This window comes from Oncorhynchus mykiss, chromosome 23 (genome assembly GCF_013265735.2).
Source record: "Oncorhynchus mykiss isolate Arlee chromosome 23, USDA_OmykA_1.1, whole genome shotgun sequence".
In the NCBI taxonomy this organism is placed as follows: domain Eukaryota; kingdom Metazoa; phylum Chordata; class Actinopteri; order Salmoniformes; family Salmonidae; genus Oncorhynchus; species Oncorhynchus mykiss.
Window position 1 is genome coordinate 54,112,368 of NC_048587.1, and position 14,168 is coordinate 54,126,535.

The 14,168-nt window shown below is 42.7% G+C and overlaps 1 protein-coding gene across 2 annotated transcripts in view; it reads left to right on the forward strand.

The window, feature by feature from the left end:
• The first annotated feature begins 1,345 nt into the window (after positions 1-1,345).
• LOC110503037 (phosphatase and actin regulator 2) overlaps positions 1,346-14,168 on the forward strand; it is a 76,693-nt gene continuing 63,870 nt past the window's right edge. The window contains exon 1 of one of the 2 annotated variants that reach the window (XM_036960797.1): positions 1,346-1,520. In XM_036960797.1, the coding sequence (XP_036816692.1) occupies positions 1,388-1,520 (133 nt within the window). In that variant the 5' untranslated portion in view covers positions 1,346-1,387. The remainder of the gene's footprint in view (positions 1,521-14,168) is intronic. The other variant, XM_036960796.1, reaches the window with a different exon arrangement.

Below are 14,168 nucleotides of genomic sequence, written 5' to 3' on the forward strand. Positions count from 1 at the left end.
CTTGGTTTTTGCTCTGACATGCACTGTCAACTGTGGGACCTTATATAGACAGCCTTTCCAAATCATGTCCAATAAATTGAATTTACCATAGGTGGACTCCAATCAAGTTGTAGAAACATCTCAAGAATGATCAATGGAAACAGGATGCACCTGAACTCAATTTTGAGGCTCATTGCAAAGGGTCTGAATACATATGTAAATAAGGTATTTCTGTTTATAAATTTTATTTTATTTGCTAAAATGTCTAAAAACCTGTTTTCCGCTTTGTCAACATGGGGTATTGTGTGTAGATTGCTGAGGATTTTTTATTTATTTAATCCATTTTAGAACGTAACAAAATGTGGAAGGCATTATATACTACAGTCTGTAAAAATACTACAGCAATTACTATAGCATATACTACAGTTCTTTTACTACAGTATTTATACTATAGAAAGTGCAAATACTACAGTACACTACAGTACACTTTAGTCCGTAATGGTATTTATAACAGATGCTGATGGGAGGAGCAATATGAGGACGGGCTCATGGAATAAAACCATTACAATGAGCCTGTCCTCCTATCGCTCTTCCCACCAGCCTCCTCTGATTTACACCATAGTATACTATTTGCTCTATGTGTTATTGAAAAATTCCACACGTTCTTGGTTCATTGCGGCCAACCTTTATAGGAAAAGGTCAACATTATAGTTTGGCTACACCCTCTGAATATCTATTGTTCTTCCATCAAAAAAACACTTTGTTGTCAGGGCCCTAAAAATTTTTATATCACGCATTTTATTGATCGATATAATAACTGCCAATGTCAACTTATGTCAACCACTACATGTTATGCATTACTTAAATAATTTGTAAAATAGCCCCAGAAGGGCCCCAATAAGTGTCAATAAGTGTCAAAATTGTTATAATAATAACTGTCAAAAATCAGACTATTTTTGCTGAAACAATACTGCCACCAAATGAATTGTTTTGGTAACTTCACTTGTGGCAAATTATACCACAATTAAAATGGCAGGCCTAAATCCCTTATTGATAAAAATATATCTAATATAAAATTGGGTTATGGTGGATTATGTTAATCGTTTAGGGTGGATTATGTTATTTTGTCTTTATCACTAATCTAAATATTATGACTATATATATATATTTAGACAGATCATATTTCCTCTCTCATATCTTCTTAATTCCCAACTTTATGACACACTATTAACCCAAATACTGTATTTTTGTACAAGTACATTGAAAGTGAATTGAGTGAATTGTACAGCAATCTTCTAGAGCGGAACAACAAGTCGAGGGGAGGGGTTACTGATCTTCTTAAAAGCTGTCGCTGTCCCCTGTCATTGTCAGCACATCCGACAATACTGTATATATCACTCGGTGTTCTATGGATCAGATGGCCAATGAAGACAGTTTCCCCGATTTGAAGACGTTCTCTCCGATTTGCAGAGTTCGTTCTCACAGTGACACGTCTGGTTTCAGGTCTAGAATACTGTTGAGATTGCGAGGCGCACATTCAGGTGAGTATTTCAATAGCCTACACGCGCCAAATATGTATAACCTCGTCCATATTTTGCAAATTTAGTTTTGTTTAAATAATAGTCAATTATTGCAGTCAAAATGAAAAATGTAGAACTTAATGAAAAACACTGAAAATGGTTGTACCACAGATGAAAGCAGAGTTAGTTAAAAGTATATTTGGAAGAAATTGAATGGCAGGGCTTGACATGCATATAATTCATAATTAAAGTTTTTGAATGCATTATACTACACCTCTCTGTGATCAAATGAGGATATGCAGTCATTTTGATTGTGGGTTTATTATATATATATATATATATATATATATACAGTGCCTTGCGAAAGTATTCGGCCCCCTTGAACTTTGCGACCTTTTGCCACATTTCAGGCTTCAAACATACAGATATAAAACTGTATTTTTTTGTGAAGAATCAACAACAAGTGGGACACAATCATGAAGTGGAACGACATTTATTGGATATTTCAAACTTTTTTAACAAATCAAAAACTGAAAAATTGGGCGTGCAAAATTATTCCGCCCCCTTAAGTTAATACTTTGTAGTGCCACCTTTTGCTGCGATTACAGCTGTAAGTCGCTTGGGGTACGTCTATCAGTTTTGCACATCGAGAGACTGAATTTTTTTCCCATTCCTCCTTGCAAAACAGCTCGAGCTCAGTGAGGTTGGATGGAGAGCATTTGTGAACAGCAGTTTTCAGTTCTTTCCACAGATTCTCGATTGGATTCAGGTCTGGACTTTGACTTGGCCATTCTAACACCTGGATATGTTTATTTTTGAACCATTCCATTGTAGATTTTGCTTTATGTTTTGGATCATTGTCTTGTTGGAAGACAAATCTCCGTCCCAGTCTCAGGTCTTTTGCAGACTCCATCAGGTTTTCTTCCAGAATGGTCCTGTATTTGGCTCCATCCATCTTCCCATCAATTTTAACCATCTTCCCTGTCCCTGCTGAAGAAAAGCAGGCCCAAACCATGATGCTGCCACCACCATGTTTGACAGTGGGGATGGTGTGTTCAGCTGTGTTGCTTTTACGCCAAACATAACGTTTTGCATTGTTGCCAAAAAGTTCAATTTTGGTTTCATCTGACCAGAGCACCTTCTTCCACATGTTTGGTGTGTCTCCCAGGTGGCTTGTGGCAAACTTTAAATGACACTTTTTATGGATATCTTTAAGAAATGGCTTTCTTCTTGCCACTCTTCCATAAAGGCCAGATTTGTGCAATATACGACTGATTGTTGTCCTATGGACAGAGTCTCCCACCTCAGCTGTAGATCTCTGCAGTTCATCCAGAGTGATCATGGGCCTCTTGGCTGCATCTCTGATCAGTCTTCTCCTTGTATGAGCTGAAAGTTTAGAGGGACGGCCAGGTCTTGGTAGATTTGCAGTGGTCTGATACTCCTTCCATTTCAATATTATCGCTTGCACAGTGCTCCTTGGGATGTTAAAGCTTGGGAAATCTTTTTGTATCCAAATCCGGCTTTAAACTTCTTCACAACAGTATCTCGGACCTGCCTGGTGTGTTCCTTGTTCTTCATGATGCTCTCTGCGCTTTTGACGGACCTCTGAGACTATCACAGTGCAGGTGCATTTATACGGAGACTTGATTACACACAGGTGGATTGTATTTATCATCATTAGTCATTTAGGTCAACATTGGATCATTCAGAGATCCTCACTGAACTTCTGGAGAGAGTTTGCTGCACTGAAAGTAAAGGGGCTGAATAATTTTGCACGCCCAATATTTCAGTTTTTGATTTGTTAAAAAAGTTTGAAATATCCAATAAATGTCGTTCCACTTCATGATTGTGTCCCACTTGTTGTTGATTATTCACAAAAAAATACAGTTTTATATATTTATGTTTGAAGCCTGAAATGTGGCAAAAGGTCGCAAAGTTCAAGGAGGCCGAATACTTTCGCAAGGCACTGTATATACAGTTGAAGTTGGAAGTTTACATACAGTTAGGTGTATGTTTACCAACCAGTCCACACATTTCTTGTGAACAAACTATAGTTTTGGCAAGTCGGTTAGGACATCTACTTTGTGCATGACACAAGTAATTTTTCCAACAATTGTTTACAGACAGATTATTTCACTTATAATTCACTGTTTCACAATTCCATTGGGTCAGAAGTTTACATGCACTAAGTTGACTGTGCCTTTAAACAGCTTGGAAAATTCCAGAAATTATGTCATGGCTTTAGAGGCTTCTGATAGGCTAATTGACATAATTTGAGTCAATTAGAGGTGTACCTGTGGATGTATTTCAAGGCCTACCTTCAAACTCAGTGCCTCTTTGCTTGACATCATGAGAAAATCAAAAGAAATCAGCCAAGACCTCAGAAAACATTTTGTAGACCTCCACAATTCTGGTTCATCCTTGGGACCAATTTCCAAATGCCTGAAGGTACCACGTTCATCTGTACAAACAATAATACGCAAGTATGAACACCATGGGACCACGCAGCCTTCATACCGCTCTAGAATGAGATGCATTGTGTCTCCTAGAGATGAACATACTTTGCTGCGAAAAGTGCAAATCAATCCCAGAACAACAGCAAAGGACCTTGTGAAGATGCTGGAGGAAACAGGTACAAAAGTATCTATATCCACAGTAAAAGGAGTCCTATATTGGCATAACCTGAAAGGTCGATCAGCAAGGAAGAAGCCACTGCTCCAAAATCACCATAAAAAAGCCGGACTACGGTTTGCAATTGCACATGGGGACAAAGATTGTACTTTTTGGAGAAATGTCCTCTGGTCTGTTGAAACAAAAATATAATTGTTTGGCGATAATGATCATCGTTATGTTTGGAGGAAAAATGGGGATGTCACGGCTTTCTTCTATCTCCTCCTCGGACGAGGAGGTGTAGCAAGGATCGGACCAAAATGCGGCGAGGCAATTGAGATTCATGTTTAATAAAATAACGTAAACACGAATCAATACCAAAACAATAAACGTAACTTGAAAACCGAAAACAGCCTAAACTGGTGCAAACTAACACAAGAGTTACAAGGACAATCACCCACGAAACACCCAAAGAATATGGCTGCCTAAATATGGTTCCCAATCAGAGACAACGATAAACACCTGCCTCTGATTGAGAACCACTTCAGACACCCATAGACTTCACTAGAACACCCCACTAAGCTACAAACCCAACACACCACATACAAAACCCCATGCCACACCCTGGCCTGACCAAATAAATGAAAATAAACACAAAATACTTCGACCAGGGCGTGACAGAACCCCCCCCAAGGTGCGGACTCCCGGACGCACACCAAAAACCATAGGGGAGGGTCCGGGTGGGCGTCTGTCCATGGTTGCGGTTCCGGTCGCGGGACGTGGACCCCACTCTATCAAAGTCTTAGTCCCTCCTCCTCGCGTCCCTGGATAGTCCACCCTCGCCGCCGACCATGGCCTAGTAGTCCTCACCCAGAACCCCACTGGACTGAGGGGCAGCGCGGGACTGAGGGGCAGCTCGGGACTGAGGGGCAGCTCGGGACTGAGGGGCAGCTCGGGACTGAGGGGCAGCTCGGGACTGAGGGGCAGCTCGGGACTGAGGGGCAGCTCGGGACTGAGGGGCAGCTCGGGACTGAGGGGTAGCTCGGGACTGAGGGGTAGCTCGGGACTGAGGGGCAGCTCGGGACTGAGGGGCAGCTCGGGACTGAGGGGCAGCTCCTGACTGAGGGGCAGCTCGGGACTGAGGGGCAGCTCGGGACTGAGGGGCAGCTCGGGACTGAGGGGCAGCTCGGGACTGAGGGGTAGCTCGGGACTGAGGGGTAGCTCGGGACTGAGGGGTAGCTCGGCACTGAGAGGAAGCTCGGCACTGAGAAGAAGCTCAGCACTGAGAGGAAGCTCAGGCAGGTAGTTGGATCCGGCAGATCCTGGCTAGCTGGTGGTTCTGGCAGATCCTGTCTGACTGGCGGATCTGGAAGAGTCTGGTTGACTGGCGGATCTGGAAGAGTCTGGTTGACTGGCAGATCTGGAAGAGTCTGGCTGACTGGCAGATCTGGAAGAGTCTGGCTGACTGGCAGATCTGGAAGAGTCTGGCTGACTGGCAGATCTGGAAGAGTCTGGCTGACTGGCTGCTCTGGCTGCTCCATGCTGACTGGCTGCTCCATGCTGACTGGCAGCTCTGGCTGCTCCATGCTGACTGGCTGCTCTGGCTGCTCCATGCTGACTGGCTGCTCCATGCTGACTGGCGACTCTGGCTGCTCCATGCTGACTGGCGACTCTGGCTGCTCCATGCTGACTGGCGGCCCTTGCTGCTCCATGCAGACTGGCAGCTCTGGCGGCTCCATGCAGACTGGCAGCTCTGGCGGCTCCTTGCAGACTGGCAGCTCTGGCGGCATCCTGCAGACTGGCAGCTCCTTGCAGACTGGCAGCTCCTTGCAGACTGGCAGCTCTATGCAGACTGGCAGCTCTATGCAGACTGGCAGCTCTATGCAGACTGGCAGTTCTGAACAGGCGGGAGACTCCGGCAGCGCTGTAGAGGCGGAAGGCTCTGGCAGCGCTAAACAGGCGGGAGACTCCGGCAGCGCTGAAGAGGAGGAAGGCTCCAACTGCGCTGAACAGGCGGGAGACTCCGGCAGCACTGTAGAGGAGGAAGGCTCTGACAGCGCTAGATAGGCGGGAGACTCCGGACAGCTGGACAAGCGAGGCTCACTGTAGGCCTGATGCGTGGTGCTGGCACTGGTGGTACTGGGCCAAGGACACGCACAGGAAGCCTGGTGCGGGGAGCTGCTACCGGAGGGCTGGGGTGTGGAGGTGGTACTGGGTAGACCGGACCATGCAGGCGCACTGGAGCTCTTGAGCACCGAGCCTGTCCAACCTTACCCGGTTGAATGGTCCCGGTCGCCCTGCCAGTGCGGCGAGGTGGAATAGCCCGCACTGGGCTATGCAGGCGAACCGGAGACACCGTGCGCAAGGCTGGTGCCATGTAAGCCGGCCCAAGGAGACGCACTGGGGACCAGATGCGTAGAGCCGGCTTCATGGCACTTGGCTTGACGCTCACTCTAGCCCGGCCGATACGCAGCCCCCCGGTAAGCACAGGGAGTTTGCGCAGGTCTCCTACCTGGCGTAGCCATACTCCCTGTTAGCCCCCCCCCCCCCCCCCAGAAATATTTGGGGCTGACTCTCGGGTTTCCATCCGCTCTGCCGTGCTAGCGCCTCATAATGCCGCCTCTCCGCTTTCGCCGCCTCCAGCTCATCTTTGGGGCGGCGATATTCTCCTGGCTGAACCCAGGGTCCTCTTCCGTCTAATTCGTCCTCCCAAGTCCATTTCTCCAAGTAGTGCAGCCTCTCCCACTGCTGCTGCTGCTCCTGCCTGTCACCACGTCGCTTGGTCCTGTTGTGGTGGGTGATTCTGTCACGGCTTTCTTCTATCTCCTCCTCGGATGAGGAGGTGTAGCAAGGATCGGACCAAAATGCGGCGAGGCAATTGAGATTCATGTTTAATAAAATAACGTAAACACGAATCAATACCAAAACAATAAACGTAACTTGAAAACAGCCTAAACTGGTGCAAACTAACACAAGAGTTACAAGGACAATCACCCACGAAACACCCAAAGAATATGGCTGCCTAAATATGGTTCCCAATCAGAGACAACAATAAACACCTACCTCTGATTGAGAACCACTTCAGAGAGCCATAGACTTCACTAGAACACCCCACTAAGCTACAAACCCAACACACCACATACAAAACCCCATGCCACACCCTGGCCTGACCAAATAAATGAAAATAAACACAAAATACTTCGACCAGGGCGTGACAGGGGAGGCTTGTAAGCCGAAGAACACCATCCCAACCGTGAAGCACGGGGGTGGCAGCATCATGTTGTGGGGGTGCTTTGCTGCAGGGGGAACTGGTGCACTTCACAAAATAGATGGCATCATGAGGTGGAAAATTATGTGGATATATTAAAGCAACATCTCAAGACACCAGTCAGGAAGTTAAAGCTTGGTTGCAAATGGGTCTTCCAAATGGACAGTGACCCCAAGCATACTTCCAAAGTTGTGGCCACTCCAATACCTTGACTGTTGTCCTTAAGCCATTTTGCCATCACAAAGCCCTGACCTCAACCCTATAGAAAATGTGTGGGCAGAACTGAAAAAGTGTGTGCGAGCAAGGAGGCCTACAAACCTGACTCAATTACACCAGCTCTGTCAGGAGGAATGGGCCAAAATTCACCCAACTTATTGTGGGAAGCTTGTGGAAGGCTACCTGAAACGTTTGACCCAAGTTAAACAATTTAAAGGCAATGCTACCAAATACTAATTGAGTATATGTAAACTTCTGACCCACTGGGAATGTGATGAAAGAAATAAAAGCTGAAAAAAATCATTCTCTTTACTATTATTCTGACATTTCACATTCATAAAATAAAGTGGTGATCCTAACCAACCTAAGAAAGGGACTTTTTACTAGGATTAAAGGTCAGGAATTGTGAAAAACTGAGTTTAAATGTATTTGGCTAAGGTGTATGTAAACTTCTGACTTCAACTGTAAATATATATATATATTTGTTTTAAACATGCAAGGCATCTGGTGCTCCTCATTGTGATTCCGGTCACAAACTTCAACTTTAAAACACTTACGTTCATGCTTTCTATCTAATATAGGCAGGCCTCAACATAAAAAGTCCAACAATGTATAATGTGTTGTTGTTGATTAACAATCAATCATGAATTATGATTTCCCTTATGCAGTGGGGTAAAGTGAACAAAAATACTACTTAAGCCATTTTTTGGGGCATCTTATCTATACTGGACTATTTATATTTTCGTCTACTTTTACTTCACTGCATTCCTAAATAAATTATGTTACTTTTTACTCCACACGTTTTCCTTGACACCCAAAAGTACTTGTTACAGTAATGCAGAAATTAACAGAAATTCATGCACTTATCAACCGAACATCACTGGTCATCCCTACTTCCTCTGATCTGGTGGACTCACTAAACCGACATGCTTTGTTTGCCAATTATGTCTGAGTGTTGGAGTGTGCCTGTGGCTTTCCATAAAATAAAATAGTCCCATCTGGTTTGCGTAATATAAGGAATTTGAAATGATTTATACTTTTCTTTTGATACTTAAGTATATTTTAAACCAAATACTTTTATACTTTTACTCAAGTAGAATTTTACTGGGTGACTTTTACTTTTACTTGAGTCATTTTCTATTAAGATATCTTTACTTTTACTCAAGTATGACAGTTGGGTACTTTTTCCACCACTGCCCTCATGTTTTTCAATTAATGGATGTACTTGATATCATGAACTGACCATGACAAAGATAGCATAATGAGATCACGTTTCCAAGAGAGAAGTTGCTGAGTCCCCTTCTCTAGAATGACCTTTATATAGAACTAAGGTGCCCAATGCTGCAGTGGTTTCCTGTTGTCATTTCTGCAAAGTGCACAGACCTTCAAAGAGCTATAATGCCTCTAGTCTTGATGTCCTATGGAGCTGTGTTCCTCTGAGGTTTAATAGGCTCTGGTGAGAATGGGCTGTTAATCGTCACAGTAAAGGCCTTGTTCTTTATTCCACATATATTATTTCCTATAGAAGAAGGACTTTGTTTGTGAGATATTCCATATCGTTCAGAAGTGCATTATGAACACCATATCTGTATTATTTCTTCATTGTCACAGCTGTGTGGGTTAAATGTTCACATATTTCACATTGATGTGGTCATAAGGTTCTCATACAGTATGTACAATGGCAAGGCTTTCGCAAACAATTTACTGACATTAGTCCCCAGCTTTACCATGCCTCCTCTATCAAATGTCACATCAGTACATTATGTCTACTGACAGTCCACTTCCTGTCATCAGTCAACTTTGTTTTCCACTTCTGTCCTTCTGCCCTTTCAGAGTAGTCTAGTTAAGTGGATCTTGAATTCTTGCATGCTACAGTACAGCTGTAGGATCTTCATTTGAGCCAGTTTGCTACAGCAGGAAAAGAATCCTGCAGCAACAGGAAATGTGAATGATTATGTGGATTATACATTTGTAGGGGTTGATATATTTTTCAAATGTCTAAACGGAAATTACAAACTTCAGAAGTCGTTTTAAACCTCAAATACACAATACGTTTTAAATGTCCTGCATTGCAGGAAACTCCTCCTGCAGCAGGGTGTTTAAATTAAGATTCTACATCTGTATATTATCATCGTCTGTATCTAGCCAAAGTCTGCCGATTGGTGTCTGTGTGTTGCCTTGCCTTGTTAATAAAAATAACCTGAAACTAAATGATCTAGATCACATTACCTAAACCAGAAATATTTTGCAGACAAAAGTCGGGTTATGTATTGCCATCATTCATTCTTTGCACTTTATTGCAGCAGGAAGTGTGATAACACATGTAGAGTAATAGCAGGAAATGCTGGCTATTGTCTGGTAGTTTCTCAAATATCCACAAGAGGGGGGGAAAGCTCCTTTTGTTGGAGCTCATTTCCTGTGTCTGTTGTATCTCAGTTGTAACTCAGGCCAAGTTGTTTTGAAAAGGTTATATATACACTACCGTTCAAAAGTTTGGGGTCATTTAGACATTTCCTTGTTTTTGAAAGAAAAGCTATTTTTTGTCCATTAAAATTACATCAAATTGATCAGAGATACAGTGTAGACATGGTTAATGTTGTAAATGACTATTGTAGCTGGAAACGGCTGTTTTTAATGGAATATCTACATAGGCGTACAGAGGTCCATTATCAGCAACCATCACTCCTTTCTTCCAATGGCACATTGTGTTAGCTAATCCAAGTTTATCATTTCAAAAGGCTAATTGATCATTAGAAAACCCTTTTGCAAATTATGTTAGCACAGCCAAAATCTGTTGTGCTGATTTAAAGAAGCAACACAACTGGCCTTCTTTAGAATAGTTGAGTATCTGTAGCATTAGCATTTGTGGCTTCGTTTACAGGCTCAAAATGGCCAGAAATGAAGAACTTTCTTCTGAAACTCATCAGTCTATTCTTGTTCTGAGAAATGAAGGCTATTCCATGCAAGAAATTGCCAAGAAACTGTAGATCTGGTACAAGACTGTGTACTATTCCCTTCACAGAACAGCACAAACGGTCTCTAACCAGAATAGAAAGAGGAGTAGGAGGCCCCAGTGCACAACTGAGCAAGAGGACAAGTACATTAGAGTGTCTAGTTTGAGAAACAGATGCCTCACGAGTCCTCAACTGGCAGCTTCATTAAATAGTACCCACAAAACACCAGTCTCAACATCAACAGTGAAGAGGTGACTCCGGGATGCTGGCCTTCTAGGCAGAGTTCCTCTGTCCAGTGTCTGTGTTCTTTTGCCCATCTTCATCTTTTATTTTTATTGGCCAGTCTGATATATGGCTTATTCTTTGCAACTCTGCATAGAAGGCCAGCATCCCGGAGTTGCCTCTTCACTGTTGGCGTTGAGACTGGTGTTTTGGTTAGTTGGCCATACACCACAAACCCCTGAGGTGTCTTATTGCTATTATTGCTATTATAAACTGGTTACCAATGTCATTAGAACAGTAAAAATAAATGATTTGTCATATCCGTGGTATACGGTCTCATGTACCACAGCTTTTAGCCAGTAAGCATTCAGGCTGGAACCACCCAGTTTATAAATATATATACAGTATGTGGTCTTCTAATAAATATAACAGTACAGGGCCACACATCACCACAATAAAGGCCTACATGGAAATGATCTAGTTAATATACCATTTATATATTGTTTTGCTTAATAAGAACTTGTCTTGAAAGTGTACTATTTGTCTCTCATTTGAGTACCTCTGACCTTTCCAACTCAGAGTTGTTGCGCTCTCTCAAATAATAATGGAAGGGGTTTCAGACTCTTAGAGAAGCTCTGGGAAGTAATGATTTGTTGTGATCATTATAGGTTTTTGCCCCTTCAGAATCAAGTGTAGGGAGGAATACTGTTCCTCCCTACACTCAATTAGTCATGTAATTACACTGTAAGGGAGCTAGGCAGTGTAGCACGCTGTGCACATTGTACCCTTTCTGGACAATACTCCCAAAATAGACATTCAGTTTGAATTTGACACTCCAAATTACTAAGTATCACACTTTCTGTGCCCTTTGCTACTGCCTGTGTTTAACACAATGCAGCTGGTCATAATTGTGTTTCCAACATATCCAGCATTGCATTCAATCTTAGCTAGGTCATTATAACAATGTACAGTACCAGTCAAAAGTTTTAGAACACCTACTCATTCCAGGGTTTTTCTTTAGTTTTACTATTTTCTACATTGCAGAATAATAGTGAAGACGTTAGAACTATGAAATAACACATATGGAATCATGTAGTAACCAAAAGAGTGTTAAACAAATCAACATATATTTTATGTTTGAGATTCTTTAAAGTAGCCACTCTTTGCCTTGATGACAGCTTTGGGCACTCTTGGCATTCTCTCAACCAGCTTTATGAGGTAGTCACCTGGAATGCATTTTAAATAACAGGTGTGCCTTTTTAATTTGTGCATTTGTGGAATTTCTTTCCTTCTTAATGCATTTGAGCCAATCAGTTGTGTTATGACAAAGTAGGAGTGGTATCCAGAAGATAACCCTGTTTGGTAAAATGCCAAGTCCATATTATGGCAAGAACAGCTCAAATAAGCAAAGATAAACGACAGTCCATCATTACTTTAAGACATGAAGATCGGTCAATAGGGAACATTTCAAGAACTTTGAACGTTTCTTCAAGTGCAGTCGCAAAAACCATCAAGCGCTATGATGAAACTGGCTCTCATGAGGACCGCCACAGGATAGGAAGACCCAGAGTTACATCTGCTGCAGAGGATACATTCATTAGAGTTACCAGCCTCAGAAATTGCAGCCCAAATAAATGCTTCACAGAGTAACAGACACATCTCAACATCAACTGTTCAGAGAAGACAGCGTCAATCAAGCCTTCGTGGTCGAGTTGCTGCAAAGGAACCTCTACTTAAGGACACCAATAATAAGAAGAAACTTGCTTGGGCCAAGAAACACATGCAATGGACATTAGACCGGTGGAAATGATGATCTCTACATGTGTGGTTCCCCCTGTGAAGCATGAGGGAGGAGGTGTGATGGTGTGTCGGTGCATTGCTGGTGAAACTGTCTGTGATTCATTTAGAATTCAAGGCGCACTTAACCAGCCTGGCTACCACAGCATTCTGCAGTCATATGTCATCCCATCTGGTTTGCTCTTAGTGGGACTATCATTTGTTTTTCAACAGGACAATAAACCAAAACACACCTCCATGCTGTGTAAGGGCTATTTGACCAAGAAAGAGAGTGATGGAGTGCTGCATCAGATGACCAGATGACCTTGACCACAGAGTGAAGGAAAAGCAGTCAACAAGTGCTCAGGATATGTGGGAACTCCTTCAAGACTGTTGGAAAAGCATTCCAGGTGAAGCTGGTTGAGAGAATGCCAAAGTATGAAAAGTTGTCATCAAGGCAAAGGGTGGCTACTTTGAAGAATCTAAAATCTAAAATAAATGTTGATTTGTTTAACGCTTTTTTGGTGACTAGATGATTCCATATGTGCTATTTCATAATGTTGATGTCTTCACTATTATTCTACAATGTAGAAAATAGTAAAAAATAAAGAAAAACCCTTGAATGAATAGGTGCGTCCAAACTTTTGACTCGTACTGCATATCATGTAAATGATTCTCAGACTACATTCTAAGAGAGTTTGTACTGTAGCAGTCTTGTTGGTTTCTCAACAAGGCTAACTGGTCTGGTAAGGTAGTATCAATGAACATCAAAACATGCTATGTTTGTGTGTTAATTACTATGGTTACAACTGGATTAGTTAAGGTAACCCCATTTTCTGGGAAAGTACAACCCCTCACAAGGACCTGTAGTCACTGCAGTGTTGGTAGAGTGGAACCAAGGGAAGTGATCTTCCTCTGACACTAATCAATCTCTAGACTGGGAAGGAACTGAAAGTGAAAGAGGGGTAATCTAAGCAGTTGGCCATAAAAATATAATTAGAACGTGTTACAGTATCTCTAGGCAGGCAGCTGTGTGGGTGCAGATGTCTGCTTCTAACTAAGATCAGTTCAGTGATTCCGACTGAAACGCAATATTAATTTGTCTCTGGCTGGCTGGGACTATTTCAATGCCGCTGAACAACATCACATAATTCCCTTCCCCTGAAATGATCTTCCCTCAGATGTCGATCATATCCGCTCATCGATTTGAGGACTTGGCTGATATTCATTCCAGATCCATTCTATTCCTGTTTTATTGTCAATATTTTGGAGTCATATCCTCATCTTGAGTTGTGATGATCAACACATACAGAGGGAAGCTTCTGGAATAAAGACATTGAAGTTCAAACTTCAATATCTCCTCTGTTTTGAAGGGCCTGCCATTATGAAGTATTCTGTCTCCCTGCATAACGTTACAGTAAATAAGTATTTTTGAGTCTGTACCTCAGGCAGCGACATGAGAAGACATGTATTCCTGGGTTTACCCCCACTGACCTGTGGGGGAGGCAGGGAAAACACCTCGAACATCTTCCTTGATCATCTTTCCAAGCCTAAAGCTCTCTGCTCCCTTGAATGCAAAATCGTGGCCCTGTGAGACGGCGATGCCAAAAGACTCAGCATCAA